The sequence below is a fragment of the Schistocerca americana genome, chromosome 2, assembly GCF_021461395.2.
Source record: "Schistocerca americana isolate TAMUIC-IGC-003095 chromosome 2, iqSchAmer2.1, whole genome shotgun sequence".
Taxonomy (NCBI): domain Eukaryota; kingdom Metazoa; phylum Arthropoda; class Insecta; order Orthoptera; family Acrididae; genus Schistocerca; species Schistocerca americana.
The window spans coordinates 961,528,172-961,552,649 of NC_060120.1; the positions used below are offsets into that span (position 1 = coordinate 961,528,172).

Genomic DNA, 24,478 nt, shown 5'->3' on the forward strand with positions numbered 1-24,478 from the left:
ATCCACTGTGCTCCTACCAGCTTCTCCAGGATTTGTGTTCACAAGAAGCTGTTGTGAAATACATCATTAGACTCCATATTTACAAAGAAATTAAAAAATAATTTCAGGTTTCAGGATATTTTAGTCAAAAGGCAGTGCATGTGTATTCTCAAGATTTTATTATTGGTGATCTTCAAAATTTTGTAACTTATTATTATGAGCTGCAAAAGCTATCTTCATATGTCTGTATGTAACATCATTCATTATGTGATATTTGTCAGTAATAAAACGATTATTTTTTGGAACATAATTGAGGGGAGGGGGGGGGGGGGATCAGTGTATGAAGTGGTTAAACATTGTGTTTCAGAGAAGGAACATGTCTCCCAGATATGTAAATAATAAAAATAGTTTTTGTTACATTTGTGGCTAATTGCAGAGGCAAAACTGGACTTTTCTAATAGAGAGCTTGTGACTGTTATGTTGACAATGAAATAGACCAAAATAAGTTTTGAGCTCCAGAAATCTGTTGTGCCAAAAGTGTAACGTTATTTACTGGCTAATTAAAAAAAAAAAAAATCCGTCATATGCCCTTTGCCATTCCTTTGATAAGGCGGGAACATGAGGATCATGTAAGAGACTACTGCTTCTAACAATGAAAAGTATTATGGCTCAAGAAAGCAGTCATGTGTGCATGAGGTTGATTGCTTGTGTGAATGTGTGTGTGTGTGCTTCTTTTCTGAAGAAAGCTTTGGTTGAAAGCGTCATGTGTAACAGTATTTTCGTTGGGCGTGTCTGCAACTTACATGTCATCTTTACGATGAGTAGCAATCTGTCCTTTTCATAGTATTGTAGACTGCTACTTCTGCTTGACAAATATATCTGGAATTAGTCCAAAGTCCAAACATACTGTTAAATATCCATCTTTACAGTGTCTCATGGGCCAGGCCTTCCCATACCATCTCCACCAGACGACAAAAATGTGGCAGATTATTTTGAAAATGTTGATGACATTAGTGAATTACAACAACAGAGTTCCCCATTGTTTATGAAAGGAACTATTACAAATGATCCTCACTTTCTAATAGAGGGGGGTCTAAATTGACTTGGTTTGTTTTCTCAGGTTACCTAAAAGTAAAGCAAAGTTGTTGCTTCAAGAAAGGCAACACATGCTTAATGGCACCAAAGTGAGTTCTTTCCATCAGTGCCAAAAAGGGATTTGAACATCTATTTTCTAAACAGGATGACCCAGTTTTCTGTTGATCCTTTGGTGGAGTTACTGGATGATGAGTATGTACCTAAAGATTGGAGTTGGTTCATTGGCTCCTTGAAAACCAGCTTGAAAGGTTTTGCTGCATAATGAAAATAAGTTTCCATCCATTCCTATAGTTCACGCAGTTGGTATGAAGGAAAGTTACATGAACATGCATTTCTTGCAATACATTTTCTGATATGATGTCTGTGGAAGATACGTGCAAGTTTCAAAGTGATAGCTATTCTGCATGGAGTACAATTTGGCTATAAAAATTTTTGTTGGTTCTTGTGAATGGGGTTTAGCAGAGATAGAAGTAATCATTAGATTAAGAAAAGCTGACCAGGGAGAGAATCTTTTGATCCAGGACAGGCAAATGATATTCATCAAACACTAATAAATGCTGACATAATCTTATTGCCTCCATTACATATCAAACTAGGTATGACTAAAAATTTCGTGAAGTGAATGAATGGATCATGATGGAACTGCATTTCTCTTTCTAAAAACCTAGTTCCTAAAGGTCAGTGAAGCAAAATAAAGAGGGAATATTTGTTGGTACTCAGATTAAGAAACTTATGAAAGGCTCACAGTTTGAAAATCAAGAATTGGCTGCAGGCTTCTCTTTCAAAAATGTTGTCATAACTTAGGAAATTGCAGATCTAAACATTACAGAGAACTAAACAGTGAGTTGATTGTGAACTATGGTAATGGAATGTAATATGTCATTGACAACACACATTGGATTCCTATCTTGATTTCTTCCCTGAAAACTGCGGCACGGCCAGTGAAGAACATGGCAAGCATTTGCACAAGGACATTACTGAAATTGAAAAATGCTACTTGGAAAAATGGATTCCAAATATGCTGGCAGACTGCTGTTGGAACTCAAAGTGTAGTAAAAAAATTGCTTCATATACAGTGTACGTAGGGAAAATCTGTTCTACCCAACGTTTTACACTTACTAAAATGTATAATTGCCAGAAATGTTATTTATGTGGTTACTAACAAACTGTTGGTGATGGAAGAGATTTGAAATCAGCAGAAAAACTCAGTAGAATCACTCCATTATACTTCCTTTAACATTAAAAAACTTAAATTTTGCTGCATTTTACTGCTGTTGGAAATTGATGCTTGGTAGGAGAGGGGGGGGGGGGGGGAGGGGGAGAGAGAGGGGGAGAGAGAGAGAGAGAGAGAGTGGGGGGGGGGGGGGTGAAACAACTTGCTGCAGACTGTGCCAGCATGGGGAAGGCTGGGAAAAAGCAAACAGAAATGTAGTATTTCTATAAATTCTTCCATAACTAAGTGAAACGAAAAAGAAACAGCTCTGTGCTTCCCACTTCCACTCCCCCCTCCTTTGTGCCCCTTCACATTTGATGCTTCTCTTGGTCCCTTAATATTACTGTACTCAAAATGTAGTTTGATCTAGCTATGTATTACAACATTTGTGACAGATTCCCTTGTACTCCAGATATTAACTCTTTGGAGAGCAAGCTCAGGCCATAACTGTGTGCTAAAAAATCACACTCAGATATAGGTCGGACTGTGATTTTCTCGATGTGCGAGCCACCTATCACCGAAAACTGGACTCATTTTGCCTGAGAACAGTGTAAGGACATTGTGCTACCTGTCTCCTGACTGGTGGTGCCTTCAGTTGTCAATTTCTAAAATTATTTCGAAAGAAACATTAGCGGGCGTAACAGCTGTTGTCTTAAGTGGCTGAGGCAATATAATCACACTGATCTAATTCTGCTGCAAATATGTAAAGTTTGTTGAGTGAGAAAGAAATTTTGGATGCCCAGTAGGAAGAAATTGCTCAATCATTCATCTTTCACTTTTTTCTTGGGAGGATAGTTGTAGTTTCTGTCATTATTTTCAGATTTGTAACCTATCAAAGAACTGAAGTAAAAATGAAAAATAGCCCCTTTTTAGTATGTATTAACTCTCAAAAAAAACATTAGTTACGCATGTGCCTGTAAAGGCATAAATGGCCCTTTTCCTAGGCCCAATGTTCCTCTAAGTTGTCAGCCTCCAAAGCATTAACATTGGTTTTAGATCTATTTGTGTAGTAAATGAAGGCTGAAATTCATTTTAAATATGAACTGAGCTTTTGAAGGAACACAAACAAAAGTGTTTGCCATTCCTTAGATTATGAATTAACTCTTAGAACAGAATATGAGGTAGAGGTGTTATGGAAATTTGGCAGTAATGGACATAGACATAACAATTATACTACAAATGGAGAAAACAGCATGATGAAATTTAGCATTGGTTTGTAGAGAATGGAGTCAGTACAGTAGGGAATCTATAAAACAGTTGTACTGCATTCTTATCATCACAATAGCAGGTGGTATGGGATGGGTTGTGTGACAAGTGCAGTTCTGAATGCAGCAGGTATATTGCTATTTGAGATTACTGTAGAAGAAGAGTGTGTTAGTGGTACAAAAATATTGCATAATGGTCAGGCATAAATGAGTATCTTTAAAGTACCTATAGGAAATGTCATTTGGGTTGTGTAAATAGACAAAAATTATTAAGTAGAGCTGTGGAAGGCCACAGTAAGAACTGCGAAAGTATATAAATTATGACATAACACTGTGGAGTGTATTGTTGTCAGTAAGGGTGATTTCTGTTAAATTAGAAATTTTTCAGTATGCAAATAGTTGTTGGTGATGGTGATTTTACTACTTCAAGAAACAGTGATAATTGCCCACTGTGATAATGCACAGACTGCTTCATCAGGTTTTTGCACACAAGGAACTCACAAAAGACATTCACTGTTCTACAACAGTGATTTTTGGCGCTACAGAACTGTATGATTACATAAATTTTAATATAAATCATTGTCTTCTGATATGGGCAAATTTGCAGCTAAGAGCACAAAAGGCAAAGAAAATGTGCACAGTGTTTCAGTATATGTCAACATCACAGTTTGGTACTTTAGCAATGCTTAGGAATGTTGGTGAACCTTTGTTGTTGAGTAGTACGCAGGGGAAAGGGGAAAGAAATCCGTAGTCATCATTTGATAGAGGCAATGCCATCAGACAAGCAGCTGTTTTGCTTCCATTTAACATGGCATATTTTGCAAGAAATCGCTTAATTTGGCACACACCATTTAAGAAAAGTTCTCCATTTTCTGTTTTTCCTTCAGAATCATAACTTTTTTTCTGTAAATTATTTGTGTAATCTAACATTTGGTGTAAAGAAAAATGAGTATTCCAATTTTAAATTGTGAAAACTTTCAAACATTTTTAATTTCTTGTTTTCCAACATTCTAGTCTGTAACTTCCTAGACAACAGCAATAACATGTTCATAAGCATCTATACAAGTTTTTACCGGTTTCATTTCACTTATAAAATTTCTCAGCATGCTTTTTCAATACTTAAATGGCTTCAGAGAAGTCTTCTTTCAAACTGCCTTGAATTTGACACTCACAGTTGACCTTTTGATCTTCTCAGTTAAGTTGGATGTTGACCTTACAATTGAATTTTCAGTTTTGGCAAGAGGAAATAGTCTGTAACTGACAAATCTGATTAGTAACAGGTGTGGGACAACATTGTGACTTTCTTTTCAGTGAGAAATTCGCAAGTCATTATTGCTTGGAATTGTACAGCAAGAGAGAGTCACAAAAGGTGGAGAGATTTGAGCAGACTTGGATGCAAACTAGAAATTGTTTAAACACTGCCAGATAGGATTCCTTATTTACTCTTCTAGGTGTAGTGACATTCTTTAATGTGGAAGCAAAGTGGTATTCCCAGCAGACTTTTATGTATAACTCTTTGAGTGTTACATTGAGGAAATAAAATGGGAAGATTGGGATTTCAAAAAACAGATATTATTTACCAACAATGGGGAATAGTTTATTGCCACTGCAATTGCTTATCCTGCAAATGACAACCAGCATACTGAACAAAATATTATGCACTCATTAGAAGCAGGAGACTAATGAAATAAAGTAACTTCTTTGAATTCAGGAAATTAACATATTACAATTTCCCCTGGTCATTACGAAGCCACATTAAGTTTATAAACAAATTGGGAGACATAGATTTCTCAATAGAAGATCATTAAAAATGTGTTACTTAATAATTTTTTCATTGGATGAAAAGCTAGTATAGGTGAAATTCTGTCATATAGCTAATCTAAGAAATATTTTCATGTGCTTGTAATTATGTATTTCTCTATGTATCATTATTTAACAAAAGTAGCGTGCACTACAAGATGTTGTCTCCTGCTGTCATTTTGATATATCATTCTATGCAGAAATTTGTTTGCTGAGGATGATCCAGAAGAAAATGCAAAAAAGTTCCATGAGAATTCTGTTACAATGGGAAAAATGCGTGACCTGCGCAGTAAGATGGAAGCATTGTCACTTCAGAGAAAGGTACATTGTAAAGTTAATTTGAATACTCTGGAAACTATAGCTTCTGGAATTTTTAAAGATTAGCTTGCAAGGATAAAGGGACATAGCTTAAACTGTGTCAGATGAAGGTGAGGTTTAAAAATTTTTCAGGGTCAGGAAAGATCTCTCCAAACTTAGGGACAAAAGAGAAGCTTGGTGAACCGAAGGATTAGTGAATAACAATACTGTATCAGTTGAGTTTCACACATTTAAAAATTCCAAAAGCTAGACATATTCATGTGACTTCCAGTTTACATGTCTGTTGGTTCTGTTCCTGTTTCCGTTGCTGGTGAGTATACACTTCACTTCTCTCGCAAATATAGCAGACAATTTTTTGAAAGGCGTATAATTTAGCTAAGTTTCTTTGATGACTCTATTCTTATAATGTCAGTCATTTAGAATAACTGTTTACACTACAGATCTTAACAGTATGCTGCTGCATGAAGGTTTATTTTCAATTAAAAAAGCACTCAACATCGTCATCATTTGTTTGTTGCCAGGAGGACTGGTGTGTTATGTTGTACAATGTTGTAAATTGATAGAAAATTGGTTTGCACTCTATATCAAATTGCTTATTGTTTACTTGTGCATAGAAATTCTGATAGCTTGAGCTGAAGTTCCTTGATTCTTTATAAAACAGTACAGGAAAACAGACATGTAAGAAATCTGCTCCTTGAAATTAAAATGTAATAAAGAGAATGAGAGATAAAAGTATTTATTTGAGAACTTTTGAAAAGAGTAAGTGCTATGTTATTCATTTTTCTATATGTTTTCTGTAAATTGCATTTTTGAAATTGCCACTAAGCCGTGCATAATGCAACAGCTGAAATGGCACAGATGTAATTCATACATGAACAAGGAAATAAATTACAGTAAGTGTGTAAGTTCCATTGAACAACACAGTTATACAGGTATAGTAAAAGCTGTAATTTATATAATCACCACTAATCATTTCATTGAGTATGTATTCACATATATGCATTGTACAGCAGGCATGGGCAACCTCTGTGACCCATAGGCTTGATTCACATACTTACTTATGCATATGGGGTAGGCCGCCTCATCACTTGATGCAACAGCAGAGCTCCTAGTGCATGAAATCAGAACTGTAGTGTCTGTGACGTTAATTTTTATTGACTAGTGCACCAAATGAATGACACTGGATTCATGACAATCCATGTGTTTTTGAAAGTACATTCATTTTATGTCACACGATCTTCAGATGTTAACATTATTTACATTTCATGAGGTTTTTGCAATACATAATATTCACCTTAGAAACCTCCATTGCAAAACTCTGAATGCCATTAGTAAAGAAACAATTTTCACGGCATGTAAATAAATGTAAACATCTGAAGATGTGAATCCAGTCCTCTTGAAATTGCACCATGGAAAAATAAACACTTGCGGTTGCAGATAATTCATTATAAATTATCTTCAGTTTCAACAACTGCTGTGTTCTAATACGTCCTGAGCAGAGTACAGTGTGAGAATCTCACTTTCAGTACCATGAAATTCATCTGTGGGCTGGATTGAAACCAATTGCTAACTGGATCCTGCCTGTAGGTCATTGGTTGCCCACCCACATTCTACAACTTTTAGTTGTATAAAATTATTTATGTATGAAAGTATGTCTTCCAAAAATCTTGTAAAAGTACAAATTACTATATTCTTGTTTGAAGATAGTCATGTGCAAATAAGATAAGGAAAAGTGTCCTGATTTTTCCAACAACAAATGTAGTCTAATAAGATGAAATTTAAACTGATGATTGTAATATGCTTACAACACATTTAACTCTACTTGCACCTGTGAACACCTACCTCTCTTTCCCCCTCCCCCCAAGTGCGCGCGCGCGCACACACACACACACACACACACACACACACACACACACACACAAACAGCATGAGAATCAAAAACTCTGTTGCAGAAATAGTAACAATTCACTTTCATTGGTATTTCTGGTGTAAAAGATGTTATAAGTGATAAACAAAATCTATAAAAAAATTATACAAATGTCATATATTTGTATTAAATGAAAAAGTTATCAGAACAATATTAGTCTTGTGACTGTTCCTTCAAACTTGAAGAAAGTAAAATGTTCATTTTTTTAGTATTATTTTTAATGTTCTTGTATACCTTAGACTTTCAGATATTTGCAGCTTTGTTGTTCCTGGTGTTTCCTACCATTAATTTTCTCATGTTTCACTTACATGAGAGCAGAAAAGTAATTAAGTGGTTAGAATGCCAAACCTGTGTTCAGCAGAAGGGGTTCCAATCCTTGCGCAGCAAACTTAGTCTGAAAAATAAGAGAGAGCTAGTGACAGAAATGATGCATGAAGGATAGTGTGACTTGCCAGAATAGCTCAGTCAAAAGAGGATTCCCACGTAGAAAGCAGTGTTCTGGGTTTGAGTCCTAGTGCAGTGCACAGTTTTAATCTGCCCAGAAGTTACAAAATGGCATGTACTTCACTGTGAAGTGAATGTTTAATTCTAGAACTACTACATTAAGTTATTAATCTGTCAGGTTTTCTCGACTTGATTGATTAATGCTGTGCTTCTGGATGTTCTGCTGAGCTGTTATTTCCATTTTATGCATAATATTTTGACAAATGACCCAGCCATGTTCCTCAGGAGTTGCAAATTATGCTGTTTATGTACCCTGTGCCTGGACTTCAACCAGACTGTTAATTTTCTTTGTCTCACACAGCTGTTTATAGCAGAGTTTGATTCCTGACACCTACTATACCCTTTAATGCTCATTAGTTTTTCAGAGCTCGCACTGACATTTGTGAAACACAAATCCTCTCGGCATTTTCCAACTCTGGTGGATGTGATGACCGATGAGTTTTAATAGACTGAGAGCAGGACCCCAAGCGTCATTTAAATTGAAACCTCTGCCCCTTCTAATTCTGGTTTTCTGACATTATTATTTCAATAGACTCTTCAGTCCTTTCATTGCTACAGATGAGCTCTTTGCATTCTGTGCTGAGGCTGCTTTTGTTATGACCGCACTGCTTGCCAAATGCTGGTACCTGTGCTGAGTGACGGTGTTCCAGCTGATATGAAATACTAATCGTCCGATTTTTCAAAACCTATTAGGTGAAAAAAATTTGAGTTTTGCCAGTCTTACTGACTGATATCTGCTCTAGATAAAGAATGGAATTTCTTTTCATTATCCATCATCCTTGCTGCACTGCATCAAATTAAATAACACATTGCACGAAATTTTAGTGTGTATGCAGAAGTAAAAACACATTGCATGAAAGTTGTGTGTACTTTATCTTAGCTTATAGATGGCAGTGAATGAAATGTAGGTAAGAAATAATAATTTTATTTAAAATTGAGAGCAGAATGAGATTTCATTTCATTCTCAAGTTATTGGGGTTTATGTCCAAAGGACAATAGTGCTCAACGTGCCCATTCATGTCCTTGCACATTGCATATCATATTGTCATAACAATCGTCATATCTCATAAACAACTCAAGATATCAAAATGAGGTTTTCTGCAAAATAGCATGCAATGAGGCACGTAAGTTGTATAATAAATACTCAAAACTTTTTTATTCATCAAGATACGAAAGTAAATCGTGTGCACCAGTGAGAGGTCGGCGGCTCGGGACGCGTTCATAGAGAGTAGAAAAATCCAAGCAGCATGCATATACACATCCATAACACCTGAGGAATGGCGTAGCAGGCTTGTACATGCCCGCACCAGCAAAAGGGTTAATTATGCTGCTCCAGAAACTTAGCACTTGAACTAAAATACTGGTCTCATCATGTTTCATTTCATGATTATATTCAACATAGCACTCAGCGTCAGCTGATTTGCTTGGTTACTGGTTGGGTGTGTCACTGAAGTTCCATGTATCTCTTCTTGACTGTACTGATAGTCTGCCCCATGTAAGACATGCCACATTCACATGGAATGTGATGCACACCCAGCTTTCGGAGATCTAGATTGTCTTTAATATTATGAAGCATAAATTTTACCTTAGTTGAATGGAGAGTAGTACACTGGATGCCATGTTTCTGTAGGAGTCTACCAATCCTTCCGGATATAGGGCCAGCATAAAGTAGATAAGCAGTTTGTAGCTTCACTTTCTGAGTCTCTCTCTTCTTCTTTCTCAGGCATTCTTGATTTTGACTGCATCACCCATTCAGTTTGGTGATCTGAATATCCATTCTTTTGAATCACTATTCATAGGTGTTGTAATTCTTCAGGGAGGCTTTCCTTGTCTGAAAGTGTCTGAGCTCTGTGAGCCAGAGTCTTTAGCACAAAACTGGCTCAGTACAGAGGTTAGTGTGTGTAGGTTCTGTATACATACTGTATTCCAGGGATCTGTCCATTCTTCTTGTAAGTAACACATCAAAGAACTTGGTCCTCTTTTAAAAATGTACTATCATTATTTTTGTATTACGATGTATAAAGTTTCATTGTTCTAGAAACTCTTGAACCTTCTTCGTTCCCTGTGGCCATACAAAGAATTTTTCATCCATTTACTGATTGAAACAGGCTGCTTTCAACTTGGCAGATTGTAGTACTTTTGCTTCAAACTCTTCCTTGTGTAGCTTCACCATGATGGACTACCCATCACCACATCTTCATTTTGATCATACAGTATTATTTTCCGTCGAACGGTTAATACTGTAAGTTGATATCAGAACATGTCAAAAAGTTCTTTACTGCAGTTAGTTTCAGTAAATCATAAACTGACGATAATATCCTTAGCCTGTAGCCCCAGTTGACTGAGACAATGTACAAAGTCAGCGGAGTTGTGAATGTTGTCTTCACACTTCCCCCACATATTCTCCGAGAATGCGTTTCTGGTATTTTACTGGCTGGTATGTGGGTTAGCCAATATTGCTAACTATGGGTCTCAGAGTAATTCCTTCCTTTTGTTCCTCAGGAAGGCCATATAGGCATGGTAGCACTGCTGCTCATGTTTCAAGATCCTTAGTGATGATACTTGGCAAACTGACTCAGTGGGAAGAGTCATTATCATCCTCTCGATTTTATTTATAGGATAAACATCCATCTGTCTATATAGTACATCATTCAAAAGATCAAAAATCGTCTTATTATAGTGCAGACATGACATTAGGACTGTAGAGTTGTCCTTATTGGCTGGAAAAACTACAGTTTCCTTGACATCTTGCAGATATTGCAATGGTATTCATCTCCCTTGGAGATCGGTGCTCTACAGCTTTGTTGTGAACTCTCTTGAATATGATGATGAAATGAAATATGATGAGACTGGTAGCATAGTACAAACACTAAGTTCCTGGGCCATCATAATTAACGAATCTGTTGAAATAAAGAGGTCAGGAAACCTAATAAGAAGGGACAGAGGTTCCAATTTAAATGATGTGTGGAGTCCAGCACTCAATTTATTAAAATCTCACAGGCCGCCACATCCAAAAGAGTTGGAAAATGTTGAAAAAAATTGCATTTCTTGGAATGTCAGTGCGAGCTCTGAAAAACAAGAGCATTGTGGGCATCAGGATCATACTCAGCTATAATTAGCACCACAAGACAAACAATAGTTCACAGTGTGGTTAAAATCCAAGCAGCAAGTACACATAACAGCAATACTCGCAGCACCTGAAGAAGATTTCTGGGTCAGTCATCAAAATATTGTGTATAAAAATGAAATAACAGCTTGGCAGGACACCTAGAAGTACACCATTAATCTTAAGTTATTTTTTCTTTGGTTTTTTTTGGCCATTGTTCTGGAATTTGAACAATCAACTGTGGTAAGTCGCAATTATCTTATACATTTTCAGTCAACTTCCATACTAATAACAGCCAAACCAGAGTAATCCTTGCAGGAGTCATCTGCTTAATTAGGCTTCACATTTAAAAAAATCACTAAGGTTTTCTCCACCTGCATGAGCACATCTCTGTTATAAAAATGGAGATATTTTTTTCAGTTGTGATCGGGCTAGATTATAATCGGTTTAATACTGTTGAAAAATTAATAATTCACAAGCTGTTTGTTGTTCTTGATACTATGATGAATGTACTTAACTGTAGCTGCCAACAATCAGTTTGTTGCACAACAGAGAAAAGAGGTGATTGATTCAGAGGATGATTCTCTTAACTACAAAATTAGATAGTTTTATCATGTAGTAAATTTAAAGACAAATGAATTTGAGTATTTTCAAGTGTTTACAGCTGTAAACTTATTCTAGCTATTGACAGTCATTATAATGTAGCACTTCGACCATACAGTATCATGTAGGTTGGCACCATCATTTATCATCAGAACATATGGCATTAGCCCATTCATTTTAATTATATAGACACAATCTGGGTTTTACCTCTAGTAAAACCAGCCAAATCCTTTCGGGAGGTTTACTGATTTCAATAATTTACTGTAATTCGACTTGCTCTTGGCCATTAAAAATTTATTTCCACATGTAGCTCCTATATTTGTTAGATCATTTTTATGTTAATATTTTGCATAGTAAACAATTACCTTCAGTTTTTGATTATATAAAATGAAGGTTTTTCTGTGTCACTTGGATTGCCTGCATTCACGCTTGATATAAGCCTGGCATGTCTAACTTCAGTTTTTAATAGCAGTTTTTGAGTAGTCATCCCACCATGCTGTTTCTTTTAGAATACTTATTTAACTCCATCACTCACATAATTTCTTTACAATTGCTGCCATCACCTCTTGTAGAGTATCCCCACTCTTCATTTGATAATCTGTTTCCCTTTCAGGGGCACAAAGTGAGATGGTGCAGTGGTAAGACACTGGACTCATATTAAGGAGGCCACTAGTTCAAATCCTCATCCAGCCATCCACATTTAGGCTTTCCATAATTTCCCTAAATAATAATGCAAGGACAATTTCTTTACCCATCCTTCCCCAATCCGAGATTGTGCTTCACCTCTGATTACCTTGTTGTCAACTAGACATTAAACCCTGTTCTTCTTTCCTTTCTTCCTTTCTTTCAGTAACAACCTACCACTTTTCCCTTTTGTTTCTTCTTCTCCACCAAGTTTTTATTTTTGGTGATCTCTGGTTACAAAGTTGACGGAGCTTTTTCAATATTATATATACAAATCTCACTCCGTGATCTCCATTTGTATGTTCACTTGATATTGCACTACCTGACAAAAAAAAAGCACTCAGAAGACATGGGCTAATGTGTATGTAAAATCATATACACGTATACACCATCAGCAGGTCTGTAAATGATTATAGAGTTGCAGTTCTGTGTAGTGATAGTAGAACATCCACCAGAGTACATTAGTGTTATCTTTAGTAATGTCACCACGCCTCATAGATTATATAAAGGATACAAACGGCAAACAATGTTGGAAAGATGTGGTGGTGTTTACTCATGTGAGACAATGTTATCAGCACCTGACAGTGTTTGAAAAGAGCATCATTGTGGATCTCCATTTGGCCGGCTGATCAAATCTTGCAATATCCAGATTTGTGAGCCATTCAGGCTTGACAGTGGCCCATTGTTGTATTGCATGGGAACATGAGAACAGGCATACTAGTCATCAAGGTTCTGGTTGAACATGTCTGACCCCACAATGGAGTGTTACAGTACTGGGTACCAAGAACATCATAACCTCTTCACATTTTTGCCTGCCTTTCGAGAACAAGTAATGGACTCCCCATAACATTCTATGTCTCGCCACACCCTTGGTTGGAGACTAGCATCAACTAAACTGCAGAATTACCATCCCATACATAGGCTGCCATTAACACCACAATACAAATGGCTCCATTGAAGTGTTGCCATGACCAGGAAGATGGACTGCTGATTAATGGTGAATCACGCTCCTGCACTACCACAGATCTTCGTCAGTGAATGTGACAGCAACCTGGAGAGAGTCCCATTGTTCCAGTGCAATGTTTCAGAGAGGCACTGTGGTGTTCCTTTTGGCAACGTGATTTGGGTAGCCTGGGTATGATGTCAGGTCATAGCTGGTAGTGACAGGAGCAGCTCTGGCAGTACAACAATACATAATGGGCGTCTTGCAGTTTTGTATCAGTTTTAAGGTGCCATTTTTCAACAGGACAATGCTCATCTACACATGGCATGTGTGTCTATGAATTGTCTGCATGTTGTTGACGTACTCTTGTGGCCAGTGGGATCCCCAGATCTGTCCCCGATAGAAAGTGTGGGGAACCTTTTTATGTCCACTCCTTGCCAGTGTTAGTAGCCAGGATATCAAGGACCAGTTACAACAGTTGTGGATAATCTTACCTCTGGAGAGGATACAACAGCTTTATGACATCCTTCCCGATGTGCATCAAAGCTAGAGGGGGTGCAACATCATACTGATAAGTGGACTCACACAGCTAAGTTCTGTGTAAGTTGGACTTGATTTTGTCTCAACCAGTAAAGTTTCACTTCATTTCCACCTCATTTTATGGATGCTTCACTTTTTTTGTCAGGCAGCGTACTTTAATACCACTGATAATCTTCCAGACTTTGGGATATGTTAAAATTTATCTGTGATACTTCTACTTTTAGCACCTTAACTGTAGTGATTGTTGGTTTTAATTCATATAACTGACAGTTTAATTGTTTATTGAATAGGAAACTAAATGTCACTGTAAATGTGTGGGGTCTTTTAAGTTATTTGAACATTCCTCTATTATCATCATTATCGTCATTATTATTTTATTCATAGGCCAATGATCTCTTTATCCAAGAGGGATATTACTCATTGCAGTTTTATTCTACTTGGTCTCATTAATTCCCAAACTAAGAAAATTTAATTCTTTCCTCTTCGGTTATTCAAAGCCCAAATTTTGCAGAGGTCTATCTCCAGGTAGTCAGCTACTATCATTTGCACTTGATGTAAGGAGATTCTTATTACAAGATGCACTATAGCATAAATTATGAGTCAATCCATCTCTGACCTCCAATACTAAATATAATTACTTGAGTTCCACCAATTGCCACTTTTAAGGTTCCTTGAAGGTTCTCATATTCCTAGCAACATGCACATGCCTGCACAGGCAGTTACCTACTTCGTACTGTAGACAGTCTCCCTCACCTTTCATGAAGGATTAGACCTTTAAAGAAATAGTTTCTATGATAATAATGTGGGGGAAAAAGAGATTGCTATATTCCACAGAGATGACACATTAAGCTGCAGACGGGCACAACAAAGAGACACTTGCACATTAGCTTTCAGCCACAGCCTTCATCAGAAAAAGGCGCACACACATACATTCATTCACACAAGCAAGCACACCTTATGCACACATGACCACCATCTCCAGCAGCCTCGGGCCAGAATGCCAGTACTCTGGTCCGAGCTGTTGGAGATGGCAGTCCTGTGCTGCGTAAGGGGTGTGTGTGTGTGTGTGTGTGTGTGTGTGTGTGTGTGTGTGTGTGTGTGTTTCTCTTTTTTTAAAAAAAGGTGTCTTTTAATTGTCTGTCTTCAACTTAATATGTCATCTTAATGGTAAGTAGGAATCTATCGTTTCCTTACCTTGTTGATATTCGAACCTGGAGTTTTCATTGTTTGTTTAGTTTTTGTGATAACGTATTATTTTTTTTTTTTTTTTTTTTTTACATTCATTTTCCATTTAGGTGTTTGAGTTGACATTTAACAAAACACATGTATGTAATGGAAATCTGTTAAATTCTGTTTCAGCAGCCCAAGAAGTCTGCACCAAGAGTACTCTCGGCAAAGAAGTCATTACTTCATGTTCGTAAAGGGACACCAAGACCGTGTAACAAACCATCCTCACAAGAACATAGAGAGGACATGAAAGGAAGAGCATCACAGAATTTTCTTCAACTTCCACCACTGGTGTCACCACCACCACCACCACCACCACCACCACCACCAGCTTCATCATTATCATCATCAGCAGCAGCAGCAACACCAGCAACGTCAGCAGCAAATCCATCCATGCGATTTCGACTAGCTCCTTTAAATACCAGCCTTAGTTCTATGACTGCTGTGGATGCAAATCAGCCAGATTGTTGTGAAGAAAAATCTCTTGATAATAAACAGAACTTTCAACTCCTAAATAACAGTAATCAGATTCACCATACTTTAAAGAAAGAACCAAAAGAATTAGAAAAATTACACAGTCTTTCACCTTTGGCATCTAGCACAGTTAAACACATAATAAACAAAAGATCAAGTTACTCAGGAGTTCACAGTGGTAGTAGTTCTAGTCGTGATAATGTCCAGAAAAATAGTGAATGGAATAGAAGAAGTCTCCCATCATTGGAGAAGCACAAGTCTGAAATGAAAAGGTCAGGTAAACAGTCTGTTAATCATGTTATGGTTAACAGAGGTAAGAATACAAATGTCTTGGGCACTTCAAATATAGCGATTGTTGAAGAGGAAGGTGATTCCAGTGCTGTAAATGTAGACCCAGATTTTTCACCACCGTCAAATGCCATACCAGTTCCTTCAAAAGAAGCAACCACATTTACTTTGTCTCAGGTTCCACGAGAGAGAATAACATCTGTTGGTAGTGGTAGGTATCGTGTGTCTCGTCTTGTTTTGGATGAAGAATGCCGTCCAAAAACGTCCCCTGACAAACTATCACAGCATGAAAAATCAACTCTTGAAATGTGGGGAATTTTGACAGACACAAAGTGGCATAGGCATCGTAGACGGTCATCTCATTGTAATTCAAGTGTTGATTTACTTGGATTCCCTGCCAATAAAAACAAGGACAATGAGAACCCTGTAGCTCATAACAGAGTAAGTGATGAGAAGCCACTGTCATTCAGGTCATCACTGTCTGATCTACCAGCACGTTCACCAAAGTTTGGCCGAAGAAGTTTGAATAGCAGTGTGGATGCCACCAAAGAACAGAAAAGATCAGAATGGTACCAACCAATGGCAGCAGAAAGATCTGTGCGTAAGCCACTGCTTCATCTTAGCCCAAAAATGAATTCAGAGGGAAATACTCTACAGATTCTACCAGTCCTTGAAACAAAGTTACCTCATTTGTCTGTTCCTGAGGCACCACTTCCCAAGAAACCTATGCGCATTCGCTGTGCTGAATGCAAGAAAAGGCTTAACATTACTAACACATACACGTGCCGTTGTGAGAAAACCTTCTGCTCTGCACATCGCTACTCGGAATTGCACAGCTGCACTTACGATTACAAGTCTGAGGGCCGAAAGCTGTTGGAACAGTCTAATCCACTGGTAACTGCACCAAAACTTCCCAAGATTTAGTTCACATGGAAAAATGGGCGTTCATTTAAAAAAAATCTTCCAGAAATTGTATGTATATAATGTAAAGCTTGTTGTCTAGTGTACTCAAAGGTAATGTAAACTGTAATATTAACTTTTTTTTTTTTTTTTTTTTTTTTTTTGACAAATCAGTTGCTGCCTTTTGTATTGTCCTGATGGCTTTGCTATTAATGAAGTACTGTTGTTCAACTTCTGTTAATTTGATTAAATTTTTTATCATTCAGATATATTTTCTTTTCTGGTGGTGCATCTAAATACCACACACACACACACACACACACACACACACACACACACACACACACATTTTTAACAAATTTTCTCAGCAAAATATTCTTAGAATATTGGAAATACAAAGAATTTTTATAGGTATATTGAGTCTGAAAAAGTTTAGAACTTTGGGATAATATAAAACTTCTGCTCTCCAAGCTGTATGATTTTCAATGTTGACATTGATGTAGTGTTCGAGATTCAGATCAAATTTTCTCCAACTTCTGTGCTTCTCAAGGTGTTCTCCTGTAATTGGCTTTGAAATATAAACACAGTATTAATTATTACTGAGCTGCCAAAAAGTATTTATAAAGAACTGTCCATTACAACAGTACTTAAAGTGTTATGAGATACACATGTTAGCTAATAAATTCTGTGATCTATGTAAGCATAATAAACTATTTGCATTGTTGTTTTTCATAATTTCCAGTATTTTTTTCTTTTTTTCTCCTTTGTTTCTCCCTCCCATCCTTACCCCTCCACAGAGTTATTTCGTTGCAAGTTTCAGTGAAGAACAAAATTTTAAATTTCTCTATATATGGTCACCGATAATGTGATTGAATGGAATTTCACCCACCATTGCCTTCCTCTCATTTAAGTTGTAGGAACTGGTAATTAGAGAGAATTTCCTTTTATAATTTCTTATGATATTTCATTTTGGTAGTATATGTGTGTCGCATGCTTGGGTACAGTTTCTATCAGCAGATGCCAATTTGGAATGTCGTTATACTTAAAATCTGGCTGAGATTATTATTATTTCATATTTTTCTGAAATAAAGATATTGACATTGAGGCTTAAGATACGTAAATAGACACATCAACACTGAAAAAGGGATTTGATGACAGATAGTCCATGAAAAAAGGAGATGGTCAATAAACTCAATGTAACGGTGGTCCTTTTTTTGGCTCTGCAGAAATATTATTACCTAAATGTACCATCTCTGTCTGCCTGGAAAAAGATGAAAAGCTGAAATTAGTCACTGGCCTAATATACCTGCACACTATATGACATATGTGGTTCAGCCAAAACACTTTCTCATTTGTACAATGATAAGAATGCCCACTCATAATATTGGAATGAATCTATACTAGATCACTGCACGGAAAACTAAGTCATACATCAGCACACTATTTTGCAAGAGAGTGATTCCATGGAGGGCGTTTTAAGAGTTCTGGATAACATGAGAAAGAACTCGAAACATTATTCTATGATACCACTTTACAAGTTTTAATAAAACTAGGGTACACTGGATTACAGATGGGGGATGGAGAGATGAACAGAGGGACGGGAGGTGAAGGGAGATAGATAGGGGGAGGAGCAGATGAACAAAGAAAGGGAAACAGATGGGAGGATGAGAGTGTAACATATACCCAATGCCCATACATATTTAGCAGTTGTGAAGCATTGCCAGATTCTTTAGTAAAATGTAAAAACAACGAAATGTTAGACAGTGTTGACGCATGTGAGTAGTATTAGACATCCGGCAGATAAGATAAATACTCCTAGTACACATTTTTACGAGTTTGGTTCAGGGTAGTGCTGCCTGTGAATCGAAACAATCAAACTAGTCAGTCAAGTGTGGGACGCCAGTATTGTACACTCAATCTCGAAAATCTGAAGATGATCTTAATGATCGTTTTTATGCTGAAGATCCTGCGTATGATTTATCTGATTCAAGTAAGAAGGTTTCTCTAACTTCTTATGTTGTATACATATTTTGTTAGCATAATGTATCTGATGAAATAACATAATACAGTAAAAACTCGATTAACCGTCACTCTTCAAACCGTCAGTTTCTGTTAACCGTCACTGCTGTAACATCATAATAATACTGTAATAACAGAATGCTCTAAGGTGCAGTGACGCGTTCGCTTTGTTTATTTACTCTATTTTAGTGGGAAGTGAATGTACCCGCCCGCCATAGAATGGTACATAAAATATGACCTTCAGTTGACGTGCTAACACATCTCCCCCTTTTCTTGTCTTTGTCTCACGTGTGAGTCAACAATCACCACTGGATCGGTTTCCAGTTGTGGCAAGAAGACTGTAATTGTCGCAGTGTATCTAACGGGCTGTGCCGTGTTACGTGTTTTCCACTTGAATAAGCTTTATTGACTAATATTTTACACTACCGTATTTAGTGCAGGTGTGTGTGATACAGTGACTTGATAAAATGTCTGTAAAACATAACTTGTTGTTTTAGGACTTAAATTATAAACACTTAAGAAAGGGCGACACTGCGACAAGTGTAGTGCTGATTTATGGTATTGGAAGAACAACCGTTAACGATATAAAATGTGATGCTGATAAAATAGAACAACATGTGTCAACAACGCAGAGCATGGATGGAGATGTATGAACAAGAAAGACAATGAAACCTGCAAAATATGATGAATTGGACACTGCAATGTACCAATGGTTTATACAAGCAAGAAGTCAGGGGATTCCACTTTCAAGGCCTATAATAATGGCCAAGGCTGTTGAAATGAACAACAAACTTGATGGTGACTCTTCTTTTAAAGCAAGTATCGGATGGCTCGACAAGTTTAAATTTCGTCATGGCATTCACCAACTTGATATCAGTGGAGAAAAACTCAGCGCAGATAGCTGTGTAATTGCTGAGTTCCGGGAACAATTTAAAGAAAAAGTGGCTGAATTGAATCTTGTTAGGGAGCAAGTTTACAATTGTGATGAAACTGGGCTTCATTGGAAGGCTTTACCACAAAAGACATTAGCATCACTCTCTGAAAAAGCTGCTCCAGGTTTCAAAGTACAAAAAGATCGCATCACTGCTATGGTTTGCGCAAATGCGACCGGCAATCATAGGCTACCCCTACTTCTGATTGGGAAATCAAGAAAACCTCGTGCATTCAAGAATTTGAATTTGAATGCTCTCCCTGCACAATACTACACCCAGAAGAGTGCTTGGATGGATCAATCAATTTTTTTCTGACTGGTTTCACAAACAATTTGTACCTCAAGTTAGAGCACATTTGGCTGAAAAAAAGTTGCCACAGAAAGCACTATTGCTATTAGACAATGCCCCAACACACCCTACTTGTGAAATGGAAAGTCATGACGGCAACATAACATGTCTCTTCCTTCCAGCAAACACAACTTCACTTATACAGCCCATGGATCAGGGAATCATCGAAAACATGAAACATCGTTATAGAAAAATATTTATCAATAGTTTGCTCTCATCTGATGAATCAACATCTGTAAAACAGTTTTGGAGGTCTTACAGTATTAAAGATGCCATTTTCAATGTTGCCAGTGCATGGAGTGATTTGTCAGTGTCAAATCTCAAGAACGGCTAGAATAAACTTTGGCCTCAACCTAGAGGTGAAGAATCGGAGGAACCTGAGTGTGTGACAGCTGACGAGATGGTTAATTTGTGCAATAATTTACAAATCAGCACAAATTTTACGTCAGAAGAAGTATCACAGTGGTTAGAGTGTGACTAAGTGGACGGGGGTTTTCAAATTTTGAGTGATGACAAAATTGTTGCCAGCGTAAGTGCCACCAAAGAAGAAGAAGAAGAAGAAGAAGGGGCTGATGAAGACGAGTGTTTAAACTATGAAGAAAAACAAACTATTAGCCATTCAGAGGCCGAAGCAATGCTGTCCAAGTGTATAGAATGGTTTGAAAGTCAAGAAGAGGCTAATGCAATGCAGGCACTACTGCTCCGAAAAATACGAAATATTGCCGCAGTGAAAGCTCGAACATCAAAAAGGCAGAAGAAATTGACTGACTATTTCCAAGCTAGATAAACTATTTCACCTGTAAGTTTATAGTACAGTGCAGTACTGTACATTACGTATTTTGCAACTTTTGTAGCTACTGTACGGATGTTTTTATCATGTAATAAATAGTTTTATTTGCTATTAGAATTGTGTTTAATTTGTTTTCGCTCCGAAATATTATTATGTTACTGTGAGAGTGATATGTGTCTATACATAAAATAATTGATTGAGGTTATGTTTTGGAGGAATACAGTGTTTCTGTTATCCGTCTATTCGCTCAGCCATCATGACCACGGTCCTGAAGATGACGGTTAATCGAGTTTCCACTGTACAATATTATTTTTCGTTTCAATATTTCTCTGCTATTATGTTGGACATGGTGTTGTGTGTAACCAAGTTTCCACACAAGAAGGAACTATTAGAAATATTAAATCATTCTCATAATGTATCCTTCCTTTTCACTGTATTAGAGACTTAAACTCTTGCCCCCCCCCCCCCCCCCCTCCATTTACTCATAAACTGTAAAGAACATGCTAGAATTCTTTCTTTCTGCTCACCCCCGTGAATAAGGCAATTTTTTTCACGCCCTGCAATGACGAGAGGCATAAAAGAGGGACATTTATTTAAAAATTAATTAATAAACTTCATTCTAAAGTAAGAAAAAACTGTTTTACTTTGTTTCTTGAGATACAAGAGTGGACAATTATTCTGAAAATGCCTGGCAGTGAATAGAGGAGACAGAGATAACAGGCTGGCACTGGGGTAAGTAGATTTACATAAGTGACTGGCACTCAGAGTGTTAATAATAAAGGAAGGGGTGAGGTTTTTGCAATGACATATTGGTATGATGTGTTCTGGCAGTCATCTGGAATAATTTGGGAAACCCAAAATCAGAGTTGCTATCATGTAAACCAGTCTCTATCCTCTAAATTCACAGTGTTTATTCTTCACAGTGCATTTTAGTGATTACAGTTAATTGTATTGAGACACAAAAGCAAGGCTAAAGTTCTCAAATCATCAGCTATTTGTTATCTACTGTCAGATAAAAGCCGCCTCTAGATACTACTATCCATTACATTTTTCAGCTATGCACATGTAAGATACCGCTACGTGTGTCCTATTACTCCCATTAGGTAACCATCTCAGCCCTTCCTTATTTCTTGAAATCTCGAAAGAACTTGCTTAGTCCATCAATTTGCCTTTCTTCATTGATTTTCTACATACATAAAAAAAAAAGTGTCATCACCCCAGTTCCCAGAACTGAAGATAGATGTGGACTGTGGATATTGTATCACAGACACACTTTGACTGTTCAGAGATGTCACTAAACCTGCCCAAAGATGTAAACAACCATGCATGATCAGTGCCTATTAGACGGATGGGGTCCAACAGCCGATCAGTTCCAGTCATTCCACCAGGAAGAAGGTACACGGCTCATGTCTGTAGTTCAACCATGCCTAGACGGCCAATACCGCTATGAGATTTTCACTCTGTAGCGGAGTGTGCGCTGATAGGAAACTTCCTGGCAGATTAAAACTGTGCCCGACCGAGACTCGAACTCGGGACCTTTGCCTTTGCCTTTCTACCAGAGCACTTGCCCACGAAATGCAAAGGTCCCGAGTTCGAGTCTCGGTCGGGCACACAGTTTTAATCTGCCAGGAAGGGCCAATACCGCTGTTCGATCATGTCCGCATCGTTGTGCCAGGAAGGGCTCTCAACAAGGAAAGTGTCCAGGCATCTTGGAGTGAACCTAAGCGATGTTGTTTGGACATGGAGGAGATACAGAGAGACAGGAACTGTCGATGACATGCTTCGCTCAGGCTACCGAAGGGCTACTACTGCAGTGGATGACCGCTACCTTCTTATTATGGCTCAGAGGAACCCTGACAGCTATGCCACCATGTTGAATAATGCTTTTCGTGCAGCCACAGGACATCTTGTTACGACTCAAACTGTGTGCCATATGCTGCATGATGTGCAACTTCACTCCTGACGTCCATGGGGAGGTCCATTCTTTGCAACCACGACACCATGCAGGACTGTACAGATGGGCCCAACAACATGCCGAATGGACCGCTCAGGATTGGCATCGCATTCTCTTCACCGATGAGGTTCGCACATGCCTCAACCAGACGATCGACAGAGATGTGTTTGGAGGCAACCCAGTCAGGCTGAATGGCTATGATCCAGTGTCCAGCGAGTGCAGCAATGTGGAGGTTCCCTGCTGTTTTGGGGTGGCATTATGTGGGGCTGATGTACGCCGCTGGTGGTCATGGAAGATGCCATAACGGCTGTACAGTATGTGAATGCCATCCTCCGACTGATAGTGCAATCATATCGGCAGCGTATTGGTGAGGCATTCGTCTTCAGGACAATGATATTGCTCAACTAGTGTGGCCATCATGTTCTCCAGACATGAACTCAATCGAACATGCCTGGGGTAGACTGAATAGGGCTGTTTATGGACGATGTGACTCACCAACCACTCGGAGGGATCTACGCTGAATCGCTGTTGAAGAATGGGACAATCTGGACCAACAGTGCCTTGATGAACTTGTGGATAATATTCCACAACAAGTACAGGCGTTCATCAGTGCAAGAGGACATACCACTGGGTATTAGAGGTACCAGTGGGTACAGCAATCTGAACCACCACCTCTGAAGCTCTCACTGTCTGGTGGTACAACATGCAATGTGTGGTTTTCATGAACTATAAAAAGGGTGGAAATGATGTTTATATTGATCTCTATTCCAATTTTCTATACAGGTTCTGGAACTCTCAGAACCGAGGTGATGCAAAACTTTTTTTGATGTGTGTATTATGGCTGTAATTAAGTTTTCCATTCCTATCTGTCCCCTGATCCACTTATTCTTTTTCCTCTCTATCCTAGTGATTGCACACATTGATCATTCCATTTCTAGCAGTGCAATTCCGTGTGAATGTCTGACTTTCACATTAAAAGTTCTTGCCTCATTGTCATAAGTGTGTTCTCTTAAACTCTCTGCTAATACATCTATTTCAGAGAATTACACTTAACGAGCTAAAACATTATAACCACTGCCCTCTGGGAAACTGAATTCTGTGTGATGGAATCGCAGGGGTGACACAGTGATGAAAGCAGAAATGAATGGGGAATCATTCTAGTGACAATACGGGGTGCAAATGGGGAAATCCATTGACAAAAGTTACTTTGACAAAGGCTAGATTGCTATGGCCTTGGTTCTGGGGATGGACATCTCAGAAATGGCGAAGCTGGTTGGCTATTGACATGGTACTGTGATGAACATCTGTGGAAAGTGAGTGAACAGTGATTAACTATGAGTAGACAAGATGTTTGACATAAATACTTCATCACAGTACTTGGTAGCAGAATGCTTGCTTGCCCTGCAAAGCAAAATGGCATGGGGATGGGCATCTCAGAAATGGCGAAGCTGGTCAGCTGCTCACATAACACTGTGATGAGGAATTATTAAACTATGAGTAGAAAAGGTGTTTGACATCCATGTCTCATCACAAGACATGGTGGCCGAATGCTTGCTCACTCTGCGAAGCAGGATAGGAAGTGATCTGTTGTAGATCTGATGACAGAGTGCAGTACTAGTATAGGCACAA

General features: G+C 38.0%; 1 protein-coding gene across 2 annotated transcripts in view; it reads left to right on the forward strand.

Moving 5' to 3' along the window:
• Positions 1-17,168, forward strand: part of LOC124596196 (AN1-type zinc finger protein 4-like) — a 75,446-nt gene extending 58,278 nt beyond the window's left edge. Inside the window, exons 4-5 of one of the 2 annotated variants that reach the window (XM_047135241.1) lie at positions 5,493-5,613; positions 15,277-17,168. In XM_047135241.1, the coding sequence (XP_046991197.1) occupies positions 5,493-5,613; positions 15,277-16,830 (1,675 nt within the window). In that variant the 3' untranslated portion in view covers positions 16,831-17,168. The remainder of the gene's footprint in view (positions 1-5,492; positions 5,614-15,276) is intronic. The other variant, XM_047135242.1, reaches the window with a different exon arrangement.
• Positions 17,169-24,478: the final 7,310 nt, after the last annotated feature.